The sequence below is a fragment of the Phyllobates terribilis genome, unplaced genomic scaffold, assembly GCF_046119375.1.
Source record: "Phyllobates terribilis strain yellow unplaced genomic scaffold, ASM4611937v1 Scaffold_1__5_contigs__length_1240528914, whole genome shotgun sequence".
In the NCBI taxonomy this organism is placed as follows: Eukaryota; Metazoa; Chordata; class Amphibia; order Anura; family Dendrobatidae; genus Phyllobates; species Phyllobates terribilis.
In genome coordinates, this window is record NW_027362761.1 from 910,564,903 (window position 1) to 910,583,313 (window position 18,411).

An 18,411-nucleotide genomic window follows, 5' to 3' on the forward strand; every position below is an offset into this window, starting at 1 on the left:
CCTCTAAAATGCGACTTAACTGCTTTGGCTTCCATCAGCATGGCATATGCAGGGCAACAGCAAATGAACAAATAGAAAAAATATGCTGAATGGGCAAACAAATAGGGTTCAGCTGGTCCTTTGGTTCACAGAGATGGGCGCACTGTGAATACCAATCACTGTATTCTCTGCTGTACTGAAAACCCACAATATCTCTTTTCATCCCGCAAGCCCTTTTCACAACAGCGATGTGTCTTTATGTCTTTAGAATGACACCAGTCTTGGCCTGCTTCCGCTGTCTAAAAGCCTGGGAGCTGGAGGGGAAAAACATTCAAAGCTTAAAAAAAAAAAAAAAGCCTTTTAACAATTTAGTTCCTTGCACTTATTTATCAAACCAACATTACCACCAAAAAGTTTACCAAGTTGTAGAATTAATGGTGCAAGGAATTTACTGATGGTATCAAAGAGTAAGTTGTAGAACAGTAAATCGTAAACCCTTGCATTTGATTGGGCCGATGCCTGCACACACCATGCATTTGCTGGCAATATGTCTAGCAGCCTCCCCCAATGAGAATCATTTCGTCAGAAGGCGGAAGAAGATTTGGCGCTGCAGCCAGGAAAGGTAATCGATAGGGCAATATATTTCTGATAAAATTTATTTTTACAAGTGAAATGTGTGACTGCATCTGTGAGCCCACCAGTTGCATACTCTTAGAGATTTAACATCTATAGGCAATATATCTTCATTACATGGACGTTGTAAATGCTATACAATGCACTGCCTCCCCATGCTGCAGTCTTTTGGTCTTACTCATTTAGAAAGTATGAGAGAATTACACATAATATCACAATGAGAGTAGTAGAATAAGATATTTTGTGAGCAAGGTGCTTTCTGTGTACTGACATTGAGTCTTTAGCAGCAAAGTGAAATAATCCTGAGATTTTAAGCCATATCATCAATTAAAAAAATCAGTCTATTACTTTGATCAAGTAAATAAAAGTTTTAACTGAGGAATAACTGCTGTGATCATTCTTTTGACATTATATTGTGCCCAGTACATGATAACAAGGTTTATTGATCTCTGCCGCCATCTTTATACCTTATTTACTTTTCTGCTATATCTGGCCATAAGCCGTGCAACTGTTCGATTGCATGAACATCAACCAACATGCCAAAGTAAAGTTACAGATTAGGGAAATGCTTTAAACAATGTGATAAACTCCTTGAAACAAACATATATTCCACTGTGGAGGTTAATCTTGGGGAATTTATATTTTTTAGAGATTGGCAGGATATGGCTGAGCCCATAGATAAACTTTCTATCAACACAGCTTTGGTTGAAAACGAGTATACACTTCTCATGGTAGTTGACTCCTCAGAGGTTGGTGCAGATTTTCACAGGATCTTCCCCTGCTGTTTTAGGCGTTAAGGGTTCATTATTACATTTTTGGTGGTCCTGCTTGTGGGTCCACTTTTTACAGACCCATGTCGCCCTTACCTGATCTTCTTGAGAAGCACTACGGTATAGTCCTATACCTGATCTCCCGAAACACACCCGGACAATAATCTCATATGCGTTTCTTGCTTCCAGAATTGCTATTGCAAGAGCTTCGGAAACGCCTTCAATTAACATTGACTGAGTAAAATTAAAATTCTTTAGTATTCTTCAAGGTAAGTGTACTATCGAAAGATCTGGCTTCACTGGATCCAATATTCAGAAAATGAGACTAAGATTATCTACACTGAATTAATGGTTCAAACATGCAGATGTTCTCCAATCTGGAGCTGGGAACCAGATGAATACTATCTCTAAAATTTCCTTATGACCCTTTTGTCCATTTTTCCTCTCTTCTTTCACCCTCTTCTTCATCTTTATCTTCTCATTTTATTGTTGTCTGCAGATACCCTGTACCCTGAGTGGTGGAAGGATTGTAGGATGTGGTAGGGTACTCCTGTTAAGTAAGTGACTTTTGCATCATGCAACGGTTGATCAAGCCCTCTCATACATTTGTTTTTAAATCCTTACACAAAATTAGACACAGCAAAGTCTCGCTTTGGGACATAGACTTATACTTCTCCTGTTGCTGTGTTATTACCATTAGATTGTTCTGAAGTATATCCTTACCATGCTTTTTGCCACTACTTATTCTGTTATTGTTGGTCGTCTCTTGGGGCCTTTGGCCCTCATCTCACTTACTTTTAATTTGTATTGTAAAATGGTTCAGGAACCATTTTGAAATATAAAATATGTGGTAACCCCCTTCCACCACCACAAATATGCAGTTGAGAAAACTGGTTAATTGTAAACTATGACACAAAGGGACTGATACATCCAAGTGTTTATGCCAATTTTCTGGAGTAAAACACTTTGAAAAGTCGCAAACTTTTGGCGCAACGCAAAGTTGCGCAACAATTTTGCATCTTTTGGTGTTTTAACGCCAGTCCTGGCCAACTCGCCAGTATGGACGGAGCTGGGGCAGGGCAGTACGTGGCAACATCTAATTTATTACCAGACATGGCTTACCTTATGCCAGAAATCTTACTCCAGTCAGTACCTTTTATTGGAGATATTCTGAGACAGGCAGCTTCCTCATTCCAGTGAAGCATAGACATAGAGAATCCTTCACTTTATGAAGGATACAGATAGTGGGCATCTTTTATTTCATCTTAAGCAGACTGAAAGGAAGAGTCCTTTATTTTATAAACACTTGTGACTGTGGTAGTCTATTGCTGCTATGGTACCTGTGGTCTAATGCAGGCCCTTTTACAAATTACTACACTCTTCTAGAGTGAACTGGGCAAGGTGAAACTATTACTTAGGGCCTGATTCTGGTCCAGGTTAAATTTCAGCTATAATGGGTTTTGCACAAAGTTGTGGGCTGAGCCTCTTTAATGGTACCGGGGATTGTCTGATTATATTTGTAGTTGCTAATGTAAAGCTGGAAAGCTCAAGCTTATAGGACCCGGGTTATCTGCCATTGTTGTAAAAGCTTATAATTTACCTTGTGTACATGGTAATGCTATACGCCTTATAAAATTCCCAGATACATTATATGCCTTAAAAGTCTGAAAAGGGACGTTCTCCAACACCAATAGAAAACTGGTTAAAACTTAGCCTTTAATCATGTAAGATAAAACAATGAGCAGAATGTGCACATATTTAAAAGATCCATTGTGCTTATGCGTTTTGGGTAGCTATGATTAAGGGTTTTTTTCTTCCCGAAATGCGTAAGCACAATAGATTTTTTAAATATGTGCACATTCTGCTCATTTTTTTAAAAAAATCTTATAGGATTAAATGCTAAAGTTTTAACCACTTTTCTATTAGTGCTGGAGAACATCCCATTCTGGATCGTTAATAAATACTTGACCTGGAAATCAGACCAGTGCATACTACTTGGACCACACCCATACCACGTACTGTCTACCCCGAAATATTCCTAGGATATTTGGCTCTAACATTGGAGTGGTGAGCTGAACTAATCCTTTTTTTTTTAGATTTTTTTGTATATTATATGCCTTGCCAAACTGTTTTCTATTATTACATGTCTCAAGAGACGGTTTAGCCATAGAGTCTCAGTTGCCGCAGTCAGTTTAATCTTAAAGCTTAGACTCACTTTAGGGGTTCTCCTGAATTGACCCTGGTAAAGGGGTTTAATCTGTACTGTGTTCAGAATCCTGGAGAAGGTTCAAGTGGAGGTATTGTGTGATGGGTGGCACGGTGGCTCAGTGGTTAGCAGCGCTGGGGTCCTGGGTTCAAATCCCAACAGGGACAACATCTGCAAGGAGTTTGTATGTTCTCCTCGTGTTTTTTTTCCTCCGGGTTCTCCGATTTCCTCCCACACTCCAAAGACATAGTGATAGGGAATGTAGATTGTAAGCCCCAATGGGGCTGATAATGTCTGTAAAACTCTGTGGAATTAATGGCGCTATATAAGTGAGTAAAATAAAATAATAAATAAATCTAGCTGTTTAAGAAGTGAGAGCTGTAACTATAACTGTAAGGCTATGTGCCCACGATGCAGAAATGCTGCTGATTTTTTCTGCATCTCCCTGGCAGGAAAAACGCATGCGCTTTTCCTGCCGGGTAGAAGCGTTTGTCAAGCGTTTTTGCATGCATTTTCGCATGCGGGTTATCAAGCGCTTTTCCAAGCGATTTTAGCGGTCGCGTGATCTGTCACATGGCTAAATGACATCATGGAAGGTCCTTTTACACCATCGCGAGCCGCCGGGGAGCCAGGACGCACCATACAGTAGACCGGGGCAATCAGAAGGTGAGTATAATGTATATTTTTTATTTCAAATTCTTTTTTTTACAGTTTCTATGGTACCCAGGTCTGGATGAGAGTCTCCTCTTCTCCAGACCTGGGTACCATCCGCACATTGAAACGCTTCATATCCGCATGTGCACATGTACAGTCATGGCCAAAAGTATTGAGAATGAGACAAATAGTAATTTTTCCAAAGTTTACTGCTTCATTTTTTGTAATGGCAATTTGCATATACTCCTGAATGTCAAAGAGTGATCAGCTTAACAGCAATTACTGTACTTGCAAAGTCAATATTTGCCCAGAAAATGAACTTTAACCCCCAAAACACATTTCAACATCATTGCAGTCTTGCCTTAAAAGGAGCAGCTAACATCGTTTTAGTGATTGATCCATTAACACAGGTGTGGGTGTTGATGAGGACAGGGCTGACGATCAATCAGTCATGATTAAGTAAGAATGACATCACTGGACACTTTAAAAGGAGGCAGGTTCTTGGTATCATTGTTTCTCTTCAGTTAACCATGGTTATCTCTAAAGAAACACGTGCAGCCATCATTGCACTGCACAAAAATGGCCTAACAGGGAAGAGTATCGCAGCTACAAAGATTGCACCTCAGTCAACAATCTATCGCATCATCAAGAACTTCAAGGAGAGAGCTTCCATTGTTGTCAAAAAGGCTCCAGGGCGCCCAAGAAAGACCAGCAAGCGCCAGGACCGTATCTTAAAACTGTTTCAGCTGCGGGATCGGACTACCAGCAGTGCCGAGCTTGCTCAGGAATGGTACCAGGCTGGTGTGAGTGCTTCTGCACGCACTGTGAGGCGGAGACTCTTTGAGCAAGGGCTGGTTTCAAGGAGGGCAGCAAAGAAGCCACTTCTCTCCAGAAAAAACATCAGGGACCGACTGATATTCTGCAAAAGGTACAGGGAGTGGACTGCTGAGGACTGGGGCAAAGTCATTTTCTCTGATGAATCCCCTTTTCGATTGTTTGGGATATCTGGAAAACAGCTTATTCGGAGAAGAAGAGGTGAGCGCTACCACCAGTCTTGTCTCATGCCAACTGTAAAGCATCCTGAAACCATTCATGTGTGGGGTTGCTTCTCAGCCAAGGGAATCGGCTCACTCACAGTCTTGCCTAAAAACACAGCCATGAATAAAGAATGGTACCAGAATGTCCTCCAAGAGCAACTTCTCCCAACCGTCCAAGAGCAGTTTGGCACCCAACAATGCCTTTTCCAGCATGATGGAGCACCTTGCCATAAAGCAAAGGTGATAACTAAATGGCTCATGGAACAAAACATAGAGATTTTGGGTCCATGGCCTGGAAACTCCCCAGATCTTAATCCCATTGAGTACTTGTGGTCAATCATCAAGAGACGGGTGGACAAACAAAAACCAACAAATTCTGGCAAAATGCAAGCATTGATTATGCAAGAATGGACTGCTATCAGTCAGGATTTGGTCCAAAAGTTGATTGAGAGCATGCCAGGGAGAATTACAGAGGTCTTGAAGAAGAAGGGGCAACACTGCAAATATTGACTTGCTGCATTAACTTATTCTAACTGTCAATATAACCTATTGGTACTCATAATATGATTGCAATTATATTTCTGTATGTGATATAAACATCAGATAAACACTAATAAAAACCAGAGGCCAGCAGATCATGTGAAAATATAATTTTGGTGTCATTCTCAAAACTTTTGTCCATGACTGTAGTCATGCGGATATTATGCGATTCAATGCAAGTCAATGGCGGCAATTACGCTGCGTTTCCGCAAAAATAATGGACATGCTGCGGATTTTTCTGCAGTGGAAATTTCCGCAGCATGTGCACAGCACATGCGGATTATCATTGGGGACCAGGGGGCACATATTACCAAGCATTTTTTACGCATTTTCGCTGCGGAAATTCCATTGCAAAAACGCTTGAAAAACGCATAGTGGGCACACAGCCTTATCCTTAACACCCTTGGAGAATTCCACCGGAGTTGGTATTATATCAATATCTCAGTTATGGAAAACACAATTTATATTTTAGTGTCCACATGCCAGAAATCAGTCACTAAAGTTAAAGCCATGCATGCACATGCAATGTTTTCTAGGACCCTTACTCCAAAGTGGAGTTTATATGAATTACCCTCTCGCTCACATTCTAACCTTAGTCTGTACTTTACATTTCACTTTATGTATTAAATAACATGGACTGTGTATGTTTTTTTTGCAGATCACTGCTGTTTGTCGAGAGGCTGCATTATTGGCTTTGCAAGAGGACATAAATGCTAATTCCATTACGGGAAAGCATTTCGATCAAGCTTTGACCGTCGTGACACCAAGAATTCCCGACTCCCTTATCAAGTTTTATGAGACTTACCAACAAAAAAGTGGACTGCATAATTTATAAGTTGTCTTTTATAGGTGGAAAGCACATTAAACCGTCATGTCATCAGAATTCTGCTGTGACCGTTGTTCAAAAAAACGCTAATATAAAAAAAAAATCAATGGCTTGTGAAAATGTTACCTAATGAAACCCAACCTGACATGTCATAAAGCAAAATGCACATGAAGTTAAAATGAGTAATTCTCAATCTATACACAGTACATTCATTTCCAGAGGAGCTGCTGAAATGTTACCTCGGGAGGTGAATTTCAAGATGGGTGATGAGAGAATGTGCCTGACAGACAGTGAAGGACAGCACATTCCTGAAGTACAGACGGTTAATGAATGTGAGTGAGAAATGGGAAGGAAGTATTATCTGTATGGTGGTTTTTAGAAGCAAAATTGAGTTATATCATGTTAGAGACAAGCAGAGCGCATTTCCTTAAGGGCAAATTTTGTGTTACTTTCTCAACATGGGAGAGACTATCATTTGTTGAAAGTTGGAAAACTTTGCAAAAAAAATATGAAACTAAGGGCTGGACACAACACAGCCATTCATATGGAATCAAAAAATGTGCACACTCCGTTGCATGCTATGCGCACTCCATTACAAGCTTAATAGTCACAATTTTTTTTACATCATCAAAAAACTGACCTTTTTATCAGTGTGCTGCATCCATTTTTCATTTGTTTTCAGTCCATGTGTCCTTTTTACCATCTGTGTGTCTTCTGTTTTTCTCATATATAGAATGAAGGATGGATGTTTCCCAAGTTTCTCCTTGCAATCATTCAGTGAATAACAGGTTGCCCTCTTTTTCAATGACCGATTCATTTGAATGGGCAATTCTGTCTGCAAAACGGACCAGAGTATGATAAGTCTCTATTTTTTTTCTTGGGCCACGGGTTGTATTAGAGTGTGTGCCAACATATGTTGCTCAGTATTTCAGAGCGAAAAGGTTTGGTGTTTTTTTGAGAGATTATGATTAAGAGGAAGCATGAGAATAGGGACTGCATAATAAAGGAAAAAAAAGGAAGCTGTGGAGATTGCAGAAAATATATTTGAGGTCATCCTATTCTTGGTTTCACGACTCTGTTGTCTGGTATCCCGGGGCCAGGTCTCCTACCCTGTCCCTAATTCTAGGGGCACCTTAGCTGGCCCTGTTCCCCGGATTACTTCTGAAGGTGAAGACGCCGGGGCCACATACCTTGTCTGAGCTCCTCAATCCTCCCTCAGTCTGTTCCCTTTCCCCCCAGGGAAGAAGGGAGTAGTAGTGTATGGCAGTGCACAGACCAGACTAACAAGGTAAAACAAACAGAGCTAAAGGAAAAAACCTCTGTTGTTTGTGTGCATATATTTGTATGATTGGTAAACATCGGGAAGTGGAGGATGGGAAACAAACCAAAATAGGATACTATGATTAACACACAACCTAAACCACACAACCGTCTAAGCTGAAATCCACCAAACACCTTCTCAAATAACCACTCTCCACCACACTCCTAGAACCATGCAGCATAAGCTAGCTCTGGCAATGATAGCCTGCCAAAGCCCAGTATATATAGGAGCGGGGAGTGGCTAACACTGGACAGCTGAAAGCCTAAATGAAGGTAAGCTTTCAGGAGCTCACAACCAAGCAGATTAACCCCTGTACTGCTAAAATAAACCTGCACCGTTTAATATGAAGGTGAAAGGCTTCTAATGAGTGCAGGAGTGGGAAGAATCAGATGCTGCAGTCTTCTGGCTCCTCTCTGTTACGGTAAACCCATGACACTTGGCACGTATGAATCAAAGGTAATAATAATGTGTCTCAGAAAAGTCTAGAAGTATTGAAAACACTCGTTGGAATAGTAGAAATTTTAGGGAACACGTCTAGTTTTTATATATAAGTATCTGCATGTTGCTCGCCAAAGCTGCAAAGACTGAGGTATTGCACGATCTGAGATATTAAATGACTGCTAATCAGCAACGTTTGCGGATCAGAGGTTGTTTAATAGGATGTTATGACAGGCCGACCTCACTTCCAAAACACACTTAACAAGCAGTAATAGTTGTGCAAGGTTGGTATTATTTTCCGCAGCACGTGTCCTGTTTACACAATGTGCTGCTGAGATCCATGATTTTTTTAAGCAAGGTTAAAAATCATTTCACCTATCGAGCAAGAATTTTGCTCATTCAATGGGTTATTGGCAGCCTATTTCCTCTCTACAATTATTGTGAAATTAGCTTTTCTACGAATGCTCATACCCAATAATCATTCATTGTAAGTGTAATGTCTTATTTTCAAGGTACACAAAAACACCTTCAATCCAAAAATCTTTCAAAACGCTTAAAATATAGAGCAGTGTAACAATGGAGCACTTCCTTGTCTGACCTTAAACATATGCTGTCCTTTTTACAACTGTTTGCCATTCTACAGACCATCATTTTCCTGATATACTTATGTAGATTTAGTTATATCGCATACCATACACGTGACCACTGCAGGCTACAAGTCATTAGTAAGGAACGGCAAACAAGGAATAGAAATACGATGACTTCCTTTCTCTCTATTGATCATAGCGTGTAGATTATTAACTTCGTGTTTGTTCTGTCTAACCCATTCCGCTTTCTAGTTTCCGTTGCATATTCTTAAAGATTTTTCATATTCGTTGTGTAATACACCTCTCTCTATACCCACATAATGTTGTCATCCTGGCAGCATATTACGTAAAGAGAGAAAGAGCTAATACATTCTGGTGGATAACAAATCTGTCAGCAGTCACATATAATGAAGGGGCTACAACTATATTACCTGCCAGTATTACAGGACGCAGAAGTAGAGCACAGGTGATGTCTTACCCTTAAACTTTCCACATCACTTACTCCTGATTGTGAATCTGTAGCCTTCCTATCATATAGGAAGATTTGCTAACTAAGACGAGTTAGATTTTTCTTTTTTGCAACACACCCACCTTGGTACCTTTTACTGTAAGTTATACTTAGCTACCAACAACAGGTTGTCCAGGATTGAAAAAAAAGGTTGCTTTTTTTTTTTTTCTTAAACAGCGCCACTCTTGTCCATGAGCTGTGCCAGGTACTGCATCTCATGTCAATTTAAGTCTGCAATGGGGTTGAGCTTCAATACCTACAAAACACATATTGTGACAAAAAGAGGTCCTGTTTCAATAAAAAAAAAAAAATCCAGACAAGTTCTGGACTATTCTTTTAAAATATTTTTCTGGTCCCAGAAAAAAGTCTGCAGTCATTCTAGATGACCGCAAACTGCCGAATCTTGACTGTGTGTGATGTGCACACTGTCACGATTCACTTGTGTGCCCTGTGCGAGTGAGCGGCCATGTGGCCGTATGTAGGCGATATGACTACTTGTGGTCATGTGCCAACTAGTCCCATCCGACTTTTCTTAATAGAAGAGAATTGAGAAAAAGCCGGATGAGAATATTCAGCACGTTACTGCAAGTAGACAAATCGCATACGTGACAGCCCACATGGGGAATACATTACACACTGTCATGATTCAGCAGTTACAAAGAGTGACTGCAGACTTCTGACACCAGAAAACCCCTTTATGCCGATATCTCACTTAAGTCTGTACTGGTTCGGTTTTTGTGCTCCGGTTTTCTACACCATGTTCTCCAGTGCCCAGGTTAGAAGGCTGTATGATCGGCAATGGGGTAAATCTATTCACATTGGCTCTAACGTATAGGGCTGGTTTCACATGTGCGGGTAGTTCACATCACTATCGCATCTGAAAATATTTCTCAGCAGCAAGGTTCCTAGATCAAATGCCACAGAAATGTGACAGGCGCTGCAGTTAACGAAAGACATACACATAACTTTACTGCATTGTGTGAATGGGATTTCCAAAAATGAACAGAAATTAGAACATTTTCTAAGGGAAAAGGCACCAAAAATGCATTTATGAATATAACCTACCTGTGAAGCATACACAATATAAAGTAGGGAAAATAAGTATTTGATACACTGCGGATTTTGCAAGTTTTCCCACCTACAAAGAATGGAGAGGTCTGAAATGTTTATCATAGGTACACTTCAACTGTGAGAGACAGAATCTTAACATAAAATCCAGAAAATCACATTGTATGATTTTAACATAATTAATTTGCATTTTACTGCATGAAATAAGTATTTGATACAATAGAAATTCAGAACTTCATATTTGGTACAGAAACCTTTGTTTGCAATTACAGAGGTCAGACGTTTCCTGTAGTTTTTGACCAAGTTCGCACACACTGCAGCAGGGATTTTGGCCCAATCCTCCATACAGATCTTCTCCAGATCTTTCAGGTTTCGGGGCTGTCGCTGCACAACATTGAGTTTCAGCTCCCTCCAAAGATTTTCTCCATTCCTTTGTAGGTGGGAAAACTTGCAAAATCGGCAGTGTATCAAATACTTATTTTCCCCACTGTATGTGTTAATCACAAGTTAGGAGCCAGCCCTAACTTAGCCAGAACAAATAATGCTGAGGATGTGGAGACTATTGAAGCATGCAAAAAGTGTAAAAAAAAATAGAATTAGACTTACCGGTAATTCGGTTTCTAATAACCCACCACGACAGCACCAAAGGAGGATGTCACCCCACCCTAATAGGGACAGGAAACACAAAGAGGTTAAATAGCCCCTCCCTCATCCTCCCTCCAGTGTTTTTATAAAGGACCACACAAGTATGGATGCTTCAAATTATATTTATTCAAATTAAATGATTGGCTAACCAAGCCTGGGAGGGAATTACCAGTGCTGTCGTGGTGGGTTATTAGAAACCGAATTACCGGTAAGTCTAATTCTATTTTCTCCAATAAACCCCCACAACAGCACCAAAGGAGGAGTACCAAAGACTCATGTTTAGGGAGGGACAATGGCCTGAAGCACTTTCCGCCCAAAGACCAAGTCTTTAATGGACATTAAATTAAGTTTGTAATGCTTCGTGAAGGTATGGACCGAGGACCATGTAGCTGCTCTACATATCTGCTCGAGGGAAGCGCTAGCCTTTTCTGCCCAGGAGACGGACATGGCTCTACTAGAGTGTGCTTTCAGTTTCTCTAGTGGTGAGAGATTCTGGATCTGATATGATTCCACAATTGTTTTCTTGATCCAAGTAGCGATGGTAACCTTTGAGACCTTCTTCCCTCTGTTCTGACCAGATGTCTTTTGGAGGTAGTGAAGAAGCCTTACGTCCAAAGTATGGAATTCTTCTTCCCCTATCTTTCCCCCCTTTGGGGTAGCTCCATCGACCGGACTTGCCTTTCCCCTTGTACTGGGGATTCTGTTCCCGAGGGGGGCGAAAGGGCGTCTTCTTGTAGTGTCTGGGTTCAGGCAGGGATTTCTTTTTATCAGCCGCCTTCTCCAGGAGGTCGTCAAGGGCCTGGCCAAACATATATTCTCCCCTGAAGGGAATGTAACAAAGTTTTATTTTAGAGGCCACGTCACCGTTCCACGATTTCAGCCATAGTGCAGTCCTTGTGGAGTTTGATAGGACTGCGGCCCTGGCGGTTACCCTCACAGATTCCGCTGAAGCATCCGCCAGAAAGTCAGTGGCCTTCTGCAGTAAAGGTAGGGAAGCTTGTATCTCCTCTCTGGATGTGCCCATAGCCAGATGCTCTTCAAGCTGGTTGAGCCATCTTGACATGGACCGTGCAACACACGTGGAGACTACGTTTGTGTTCAGAAGGACTGCTGATGTTTCCCAGGATTTTTTGAGAAGGCTGTCCATCTTGCGGTCCAGAGGATCCTTTAGTTGCGATGAGTCCTCGAATGGCAATACTGTCTTTTTAGCGACTCTTGCCACCTGAATATCTACCTTAGGTATCTCGGTCCAACATTTTGAAGTTTCTTCATCTACCGGAAACCTGTCTTTCAATTCTGCTGGTGTATTCAGTCGCCTTTCAGGATTTTCCCATTCGTCCAGGATTAGATCCTGAATGTTTTTATGTATCGGGAACACCATCTTTTTCTTTGAGCGGAGACCACCGAACATCTCTTCCTGGACTGATCTAATGGGCTTCTCTTCTTCTACTTCCATTGTTGTTCTTACTGCTGAGAGGAGGTCTTCCATAAATTCCATTGAAAAATAATATTTCTTATTTTCCAGACCTTCCTCTGCTGGGCTGAGTTCACCTTCCTCTATAAGGTCTTCTGGAAGGGATACTTCGTCCTGGGAGTCCGAGTCTCTTTTTTTCTTCCAGGGAAATCTTCCTCATTTTAGCCTTTGGAGGCGAATCAGAAGTGGATCGGGAAAAGGAGGCCAATGAAGACTGAACCTCCTGACGGATTATCCCTTTAATTTCATCTATGAGGGACGGCTGCTCTTCCCTAATAATCTTCTCCGTGCATCTCTGGCATAAATATCTTTTGCTTGAAGAAGATAATTTTTTTGAACATATAGCACATTTCTGGCTAGATTTATTTCCTGGTGCAGGATCCTTGTCCCCCTAAAAAAGAGGGAGAAGGGTAATTAATGTATCAATTCTAACCTGCACCTAGGAAAGGACCCCCAGTGCCAGACTTACTGGGACTGGAATTGCGCTGGGCTCCGCAGACATGAAGAAGGTAAATTCCTGACCATCCAGTGTAAAAATAAAAAAAGGATTAGGTCCTACCTTAGATGTCTTCAGTCCAGGGCTCTTATATAGGCGACTGGACTCAGCGCTCTCCCTCCTTCCCTGGGGAAGGGGGTGGCAAGGCTCCTCCCCCTAGGTCCAATTGGTGAAGCAGGAACACCTGCGATCACCTGCAGGGTTATTTATTTATTATTCTTTTTTTTTTTCTACAGCTGAGAGACCCGGAAGTGACCTAGGGGACCCTTTTTCAGCGTCCCACGTCACTTTCCGGCCTCTCCTAAGTACTTGCGTTCCAGGGTGGAACGCACACCGGAAGTGACCGCGTCATTTCCGGGATCCAGCGCGCGTCTCTCCACTATGGAGACCGCCGGAGGCCGCCTTGAGAGGGGGGAGGAGCGGGGCTGGAGAGCTCGAGGAGGCCTTCAGTCCGACACCCACCGGACCTTACCCGCAGGCGCGGACTCAGTGGGGACAGGGGTCCCGAGTCCCGGAGGAGACGGGAGCAGCATAAGGGGTGGAGGAGAAAAAACAGCCCGGTCCCAGCTGCCCGGCTTAAAGGTATACTGGGTGTCTGCCGCCGGCACAGAGCACCCTGGATGACCTCTTCATCCCAATAGGGACAGGAAAAACACTGGAGGGAGGATGAGGGAGGGGCTATTTAACCTCTTTGTGTTTCCTGTCCCTATTAGGGTGGGGTGACATCCTCCTTTGGTGCTGTCGTGGGGCAAAATTGGAGAAAAGTTTAAATCACCCCCCTTTTGCCCCATTCAAAATAAAACAATAAAAAAAAAATACACATATTTGGTATCGCGCATTCAGAATCGCCCGATCTATCAATATAAAAAAGAATTAATATGATTGGTAAACGGCGTAACGAGAAAAAAATTCTAAACTCCAGAATTAAATTTTTTTGGTCGCCGCAACACTGCAATAAAATGCAATAAGGGGTGATCAAAACATCGGATCTACGCCAAAATAGTATCAATAAAAATGTCAGCATGGTGCGCAAAGAGAAGCCCTCACCCAGCCCCAGATCCCGAAAAATGGAGACACTACTGGTCTCGGAAAATGGCGCCATTTTTTTTTAAAAATTTTTTAGCAAGCTTTGGATTTTTTTTCCACCACTTAAATAAAAAAGAACCTAGACATGTTTGGTGTCTACGAACTCGTAATAACCTGGAGAATAATAATGGCAGGTCAGTTTTAGCATTCAGTGAACGTGGTAAAAAAGAAACCCAAAAAACAACTGTAGAATTGCACTTTTTTTATTTTTTTTACTGTTTTCAGTACACAATATGGTAAAACCAATGAAGTCGTTCAAAAGTACAACTCGTCCCGCAAAAAAATAAGCCCTCACATGGCCATATTGACTGAAAAATAAAAAAGTTATGGCTCTGGGAAGAAGGGGAGCAAAAAACATAAACGGAAAATGCTCCGGTCATGAAAGGGTTAAACACGCTTGAACATGCTTTTTGCTCCTCAGCAATGGAGTCTTGCATGGTGAGTCTGCAGACAGGCCATGGAGGTTGAGTGCAATACTTATTATTTTCTTTGAAACAATTGTACCTGCTGATTCCAGGTCTTTCTGTAGCTCTTGGACAACTCTTCTGTTAGTTCTTTTCATTCCTCTGAAATTTTGCGGGAGCACCTGTTCATGGCCAGTTTATGGTGAAATGATGTTCTTTCTGTAGCATCGGCGTCTCTGCCCCGTGCTAGGCAGAGACGCCGTCCCTCTCACCTCCCCACTCCTGGCGCGGCGTCCTCCAGCGCTTCTCTCCCCGCTGCTTCCGGCACGCGCTCCTTCCCCGGCAGTGTGCTTAGGGCATGCGCACGCGCGCTCCCCCGCTCTTAAAGGGACCGCGCGCGCCGTCCTAAGGAGTCCCCGGCCAATTGCCGGAGGACCTCCCATTTATAGGGCACCTCCTCCAAAATGGAGGTGCCCGAGCTATGTTGTTTGCACTGTGTCTCACCTGTGCTTCAGCCCTCAGGTTCCGCTGCTAGCCTGACTTCCCGTCCTGCATGCCAGCCTGTTACTTGCCTAGTCCGTCAGACCGCTCACCTGGGAGCATCTTCTACTTACCTGCCTTGTCTGCCAGTCCGCTCACCTGGGAGCGTCCTTCAGTTACCTGCCTGTTACCTGCCTCGTCTGTCAGACCGCTCACCTGGGAGTGTACACCAGTTACTTGCCTGTTACCTGCCTTGTCTGCTGACTGCTCACCTGGGAGCGCCCACCAGTCACCTGCCTGTCTCCTGCCTCGTCTGTCAGACTGCTCACCTGGGAGCGTCCACCAGTTACCTGACTGTTTCCTGCTGTTTCAGTCTGCCCGCTCACCTGGGAGCGCCCGCCAGCTACCTGTCAGGTACCCGCCTCGCCTGTCTACCCAGAGACTGCCCCGGTCACTTGCCGTGACCACCTGCCTATCTACCCAGAGACTGCCCCGGTCACTTGCCGTGACCACCTGCCTATCTACCCAGAGACTACCTGCTTGCCCTCCCTGGGAGTCACCCGCTTCCTTACAAGGACTTCCCCCTTGTATTGCAGCTCAGAGGTTCCACTTCCCGGACCCGTAACACTTTCCACTTCCAGATTATCACCCCAACAGTGCTCAGTGGAGCAACAATAAGGTTGCAAAGGTTTTGAGGCAGCTCACTGGTTTTACCCATCATGAGCTGTTTCTTGTGTGGCACCTTTGTAATGAGACACCTTTTTATAGGCCATGAGTTGAAAAGCTCATATTATTTTTTACTAAGTGGCAGGATTGCTTTCTAATTACTGATACATTTCAGCTTGTGTCATAACTCTCCATGGTTTTTTGCACCTCTCTTGCTTCATGTGTTCAATACTTTTTCTCCATGTCATTTCTCATTATTACACATAACTTCAGTTATTGGATGGGTTGTTACCGACATCTGGGGAGAAGTTAATGTCAACCGCACCTTTAGAAATATATTTACTTAGAAAATTGGTAACTTGTTCAATATTTATTTCACCCATTGTATATCACTAACCTGTTCAAAGATCTGCCATTTTATTTAAAAAAACACATATTTGGTATTACTGCAGTCATGATGAACGATACTATAAAAGTAGTAGTAAAAAGCTGAATTACTTTTTTTATTTTTCATTCCCCATCCCCCCAAAAAATGAATACAAGTTAATCAATAGCTTTTATGTACCCATAATGGATTTCAATAAAACTACAATTTGTCCTGGCAAAAAAAAAACAAGCCCTCATGACACTATCTTGATGAAAATATTAAAAAAAGTTGGCTCAGATTTTTTTTTTTTAATACAGTTTTTATTGCGAAAAAACACAACATTGTAGTAATTCATTAATCATCATTCATCATCATTATTATCACTAATTGTATCCACTCACTGAACAAAAATAACATGGAAATCATTCAGAAAAGTGACCCCCCCCCCCTCAAAAAAACAAAAATATATAAAAGTGGTTTGGTAAAATTACATGTGCCCCACAATAATACTATTAAAAATACAATTTGCTTTACAGGTATGCAACTAAATTAATAGATAAATGCAGTGGTATAAAAAAAAATGTAACTTGAGGCTGGTTGTTTCTTAAGAGGTTAATTTTCTAAGAGATTGTTCTTGTAATAAGCAGATAAACATATATCTAAAAAGGATCCTAAGCCTCTGATCATAAATAATAAATGTTTTCATGCACCGATACAGACCCAAAATCTTGACATTGATGTTGAATTAAAATAGATTTGCACTTTTTTCTTTTTACAATGAATAGGCTACATTAAAAGAAACTGTAAATAAAAACCTTAGTTCACACGTTCAGTATTTTAAATCAGTATTTGTAAGCCAAAATTAGGAGTGGGACAATCATAGGAAAAGTATAATAGAAACACGTCACCACTTCTGTATTTATCACCCACTCCTGGTTTTGACTTTCAAATACTGCTGCAAAATACTGACCAAATACTGAATGTGTGAACGTGGCCTTAAGCTGTAAACATCTGCGTTTAAATGGAGTCACTCATATTCTCCTTGGGACTAGGAATTGTGATCTTTAGTACTCCACAGTGAGTATATAAGGTGGCCAAACTTCGGGGCGAGCAAACTCTTAACTCTTCACAGTAGAGGGATTTTTCTCAGCTTTGACTGTTGTAGTTTTCCTTGTGTGAGACAGCCAGGAAGAGGCAATCTGTGGTCTTCCCGTTTTTGTTTCGTCTACAGTTCCCAACCCAATGGGAATTGTGGTTCCTTAACAGCTGTTTAGGTACAGGTTGCCTAAGCCTCGTGTTCGGAAAGTTAAATTCACAGTGCGGTATTCAGTAAGGCCAGACAGAGGCTGCCTTCTGTTTATGAGCACACCTCGAGCACTCACTTCCCTTCTACCTGCCTCATTACTTTTTGTGTGTGTACGGAAACTGCAGGTTCACTTCCGTCACTCATTCATTTTAACCTTTCAGTACAAGGCACTGAAAGGAGCCACTATGCCTCTAAAGCGTTATGTACATGGAGTGCTTTCATTGGAAGGTTTAAGGAAAAAACAGCTAATTTTGCTCTTAACTTTTTCCCCCCTGTGTTTCATGACTTTAACAGTATAATTCAAGTTTTAACAAAAACACTCTGTAATAAAGTAGCTTTACCGTTGCCAATGTTTTAGCTACAATATTTTCACAATAACCAAAGTCCCGGTCTCCCTGACTACATTTGAAAATACATGCAATTAAAACGTCACTGACACGAAGTATGTGATGGATATGTCTATATAGATAGAAAAATACAGAGTCATGTTCGCATTCACACAAGTGTCCAAATTTATTATTTCAATGAGAATTTTCATAGAATTAAAAAAAACATTGTAGAGATGCCTTTCCTACTTTATCATGGTAAGGGAGATGGAGAAGTCAAATGCAAATAGTGTTTGCCAATAAGGTTCCTAATCGGGGTTGCCCATAGCAGAACAACAAGACCTGTCACTTTTAGAAAAGGCAAACTGATGACATGTTTATATGCAGAGCATCGATGATTATCTCCATGTATGGACTTTCTGTACCTTTTCTCCTTGGGTCTCTTGATGAACCCAAACTGCAGGAGAAAATGCATTGAGACAAGATACATGGACTTGAGAGATCAAGAGCATATGCATCTTAAGGGATTCTTCTTAAAAGATATTCTGTCTAAGCATATGATTTTCTGATTGTTTTAGTAAGATAAATATCAGC

The 18,411-nt window shown here is 41.7% G+C and overlaps 1 protein-coding gene across 1 annotated transcript in view; it reads left to right on the top strand.

The window, feature by feature from the left end:
• AFG2A (AFG2 AAA ATPase homolog A) overlaps nucleotides 1-7,066 on the top strand; it is a 521,034-nt gene extending 513,968 nt beyond the window's left edge. The window contains exon 16 of the mRNA XM_073641378.1: nucleotides 6,478-7,066. Coding sequence (XP_073497479.1) covers nucleotides 6,478-6,654 — 177 coding nt within the window. The 3' untranslated portion in view covers nucleotides 6,655-7,066. The remainder of the gene's footprint in view (nucleotides 1-6,477) is intronic.
• Nucleotides 7,067-18,411: the final 11,345 nt, after the last annotated feature.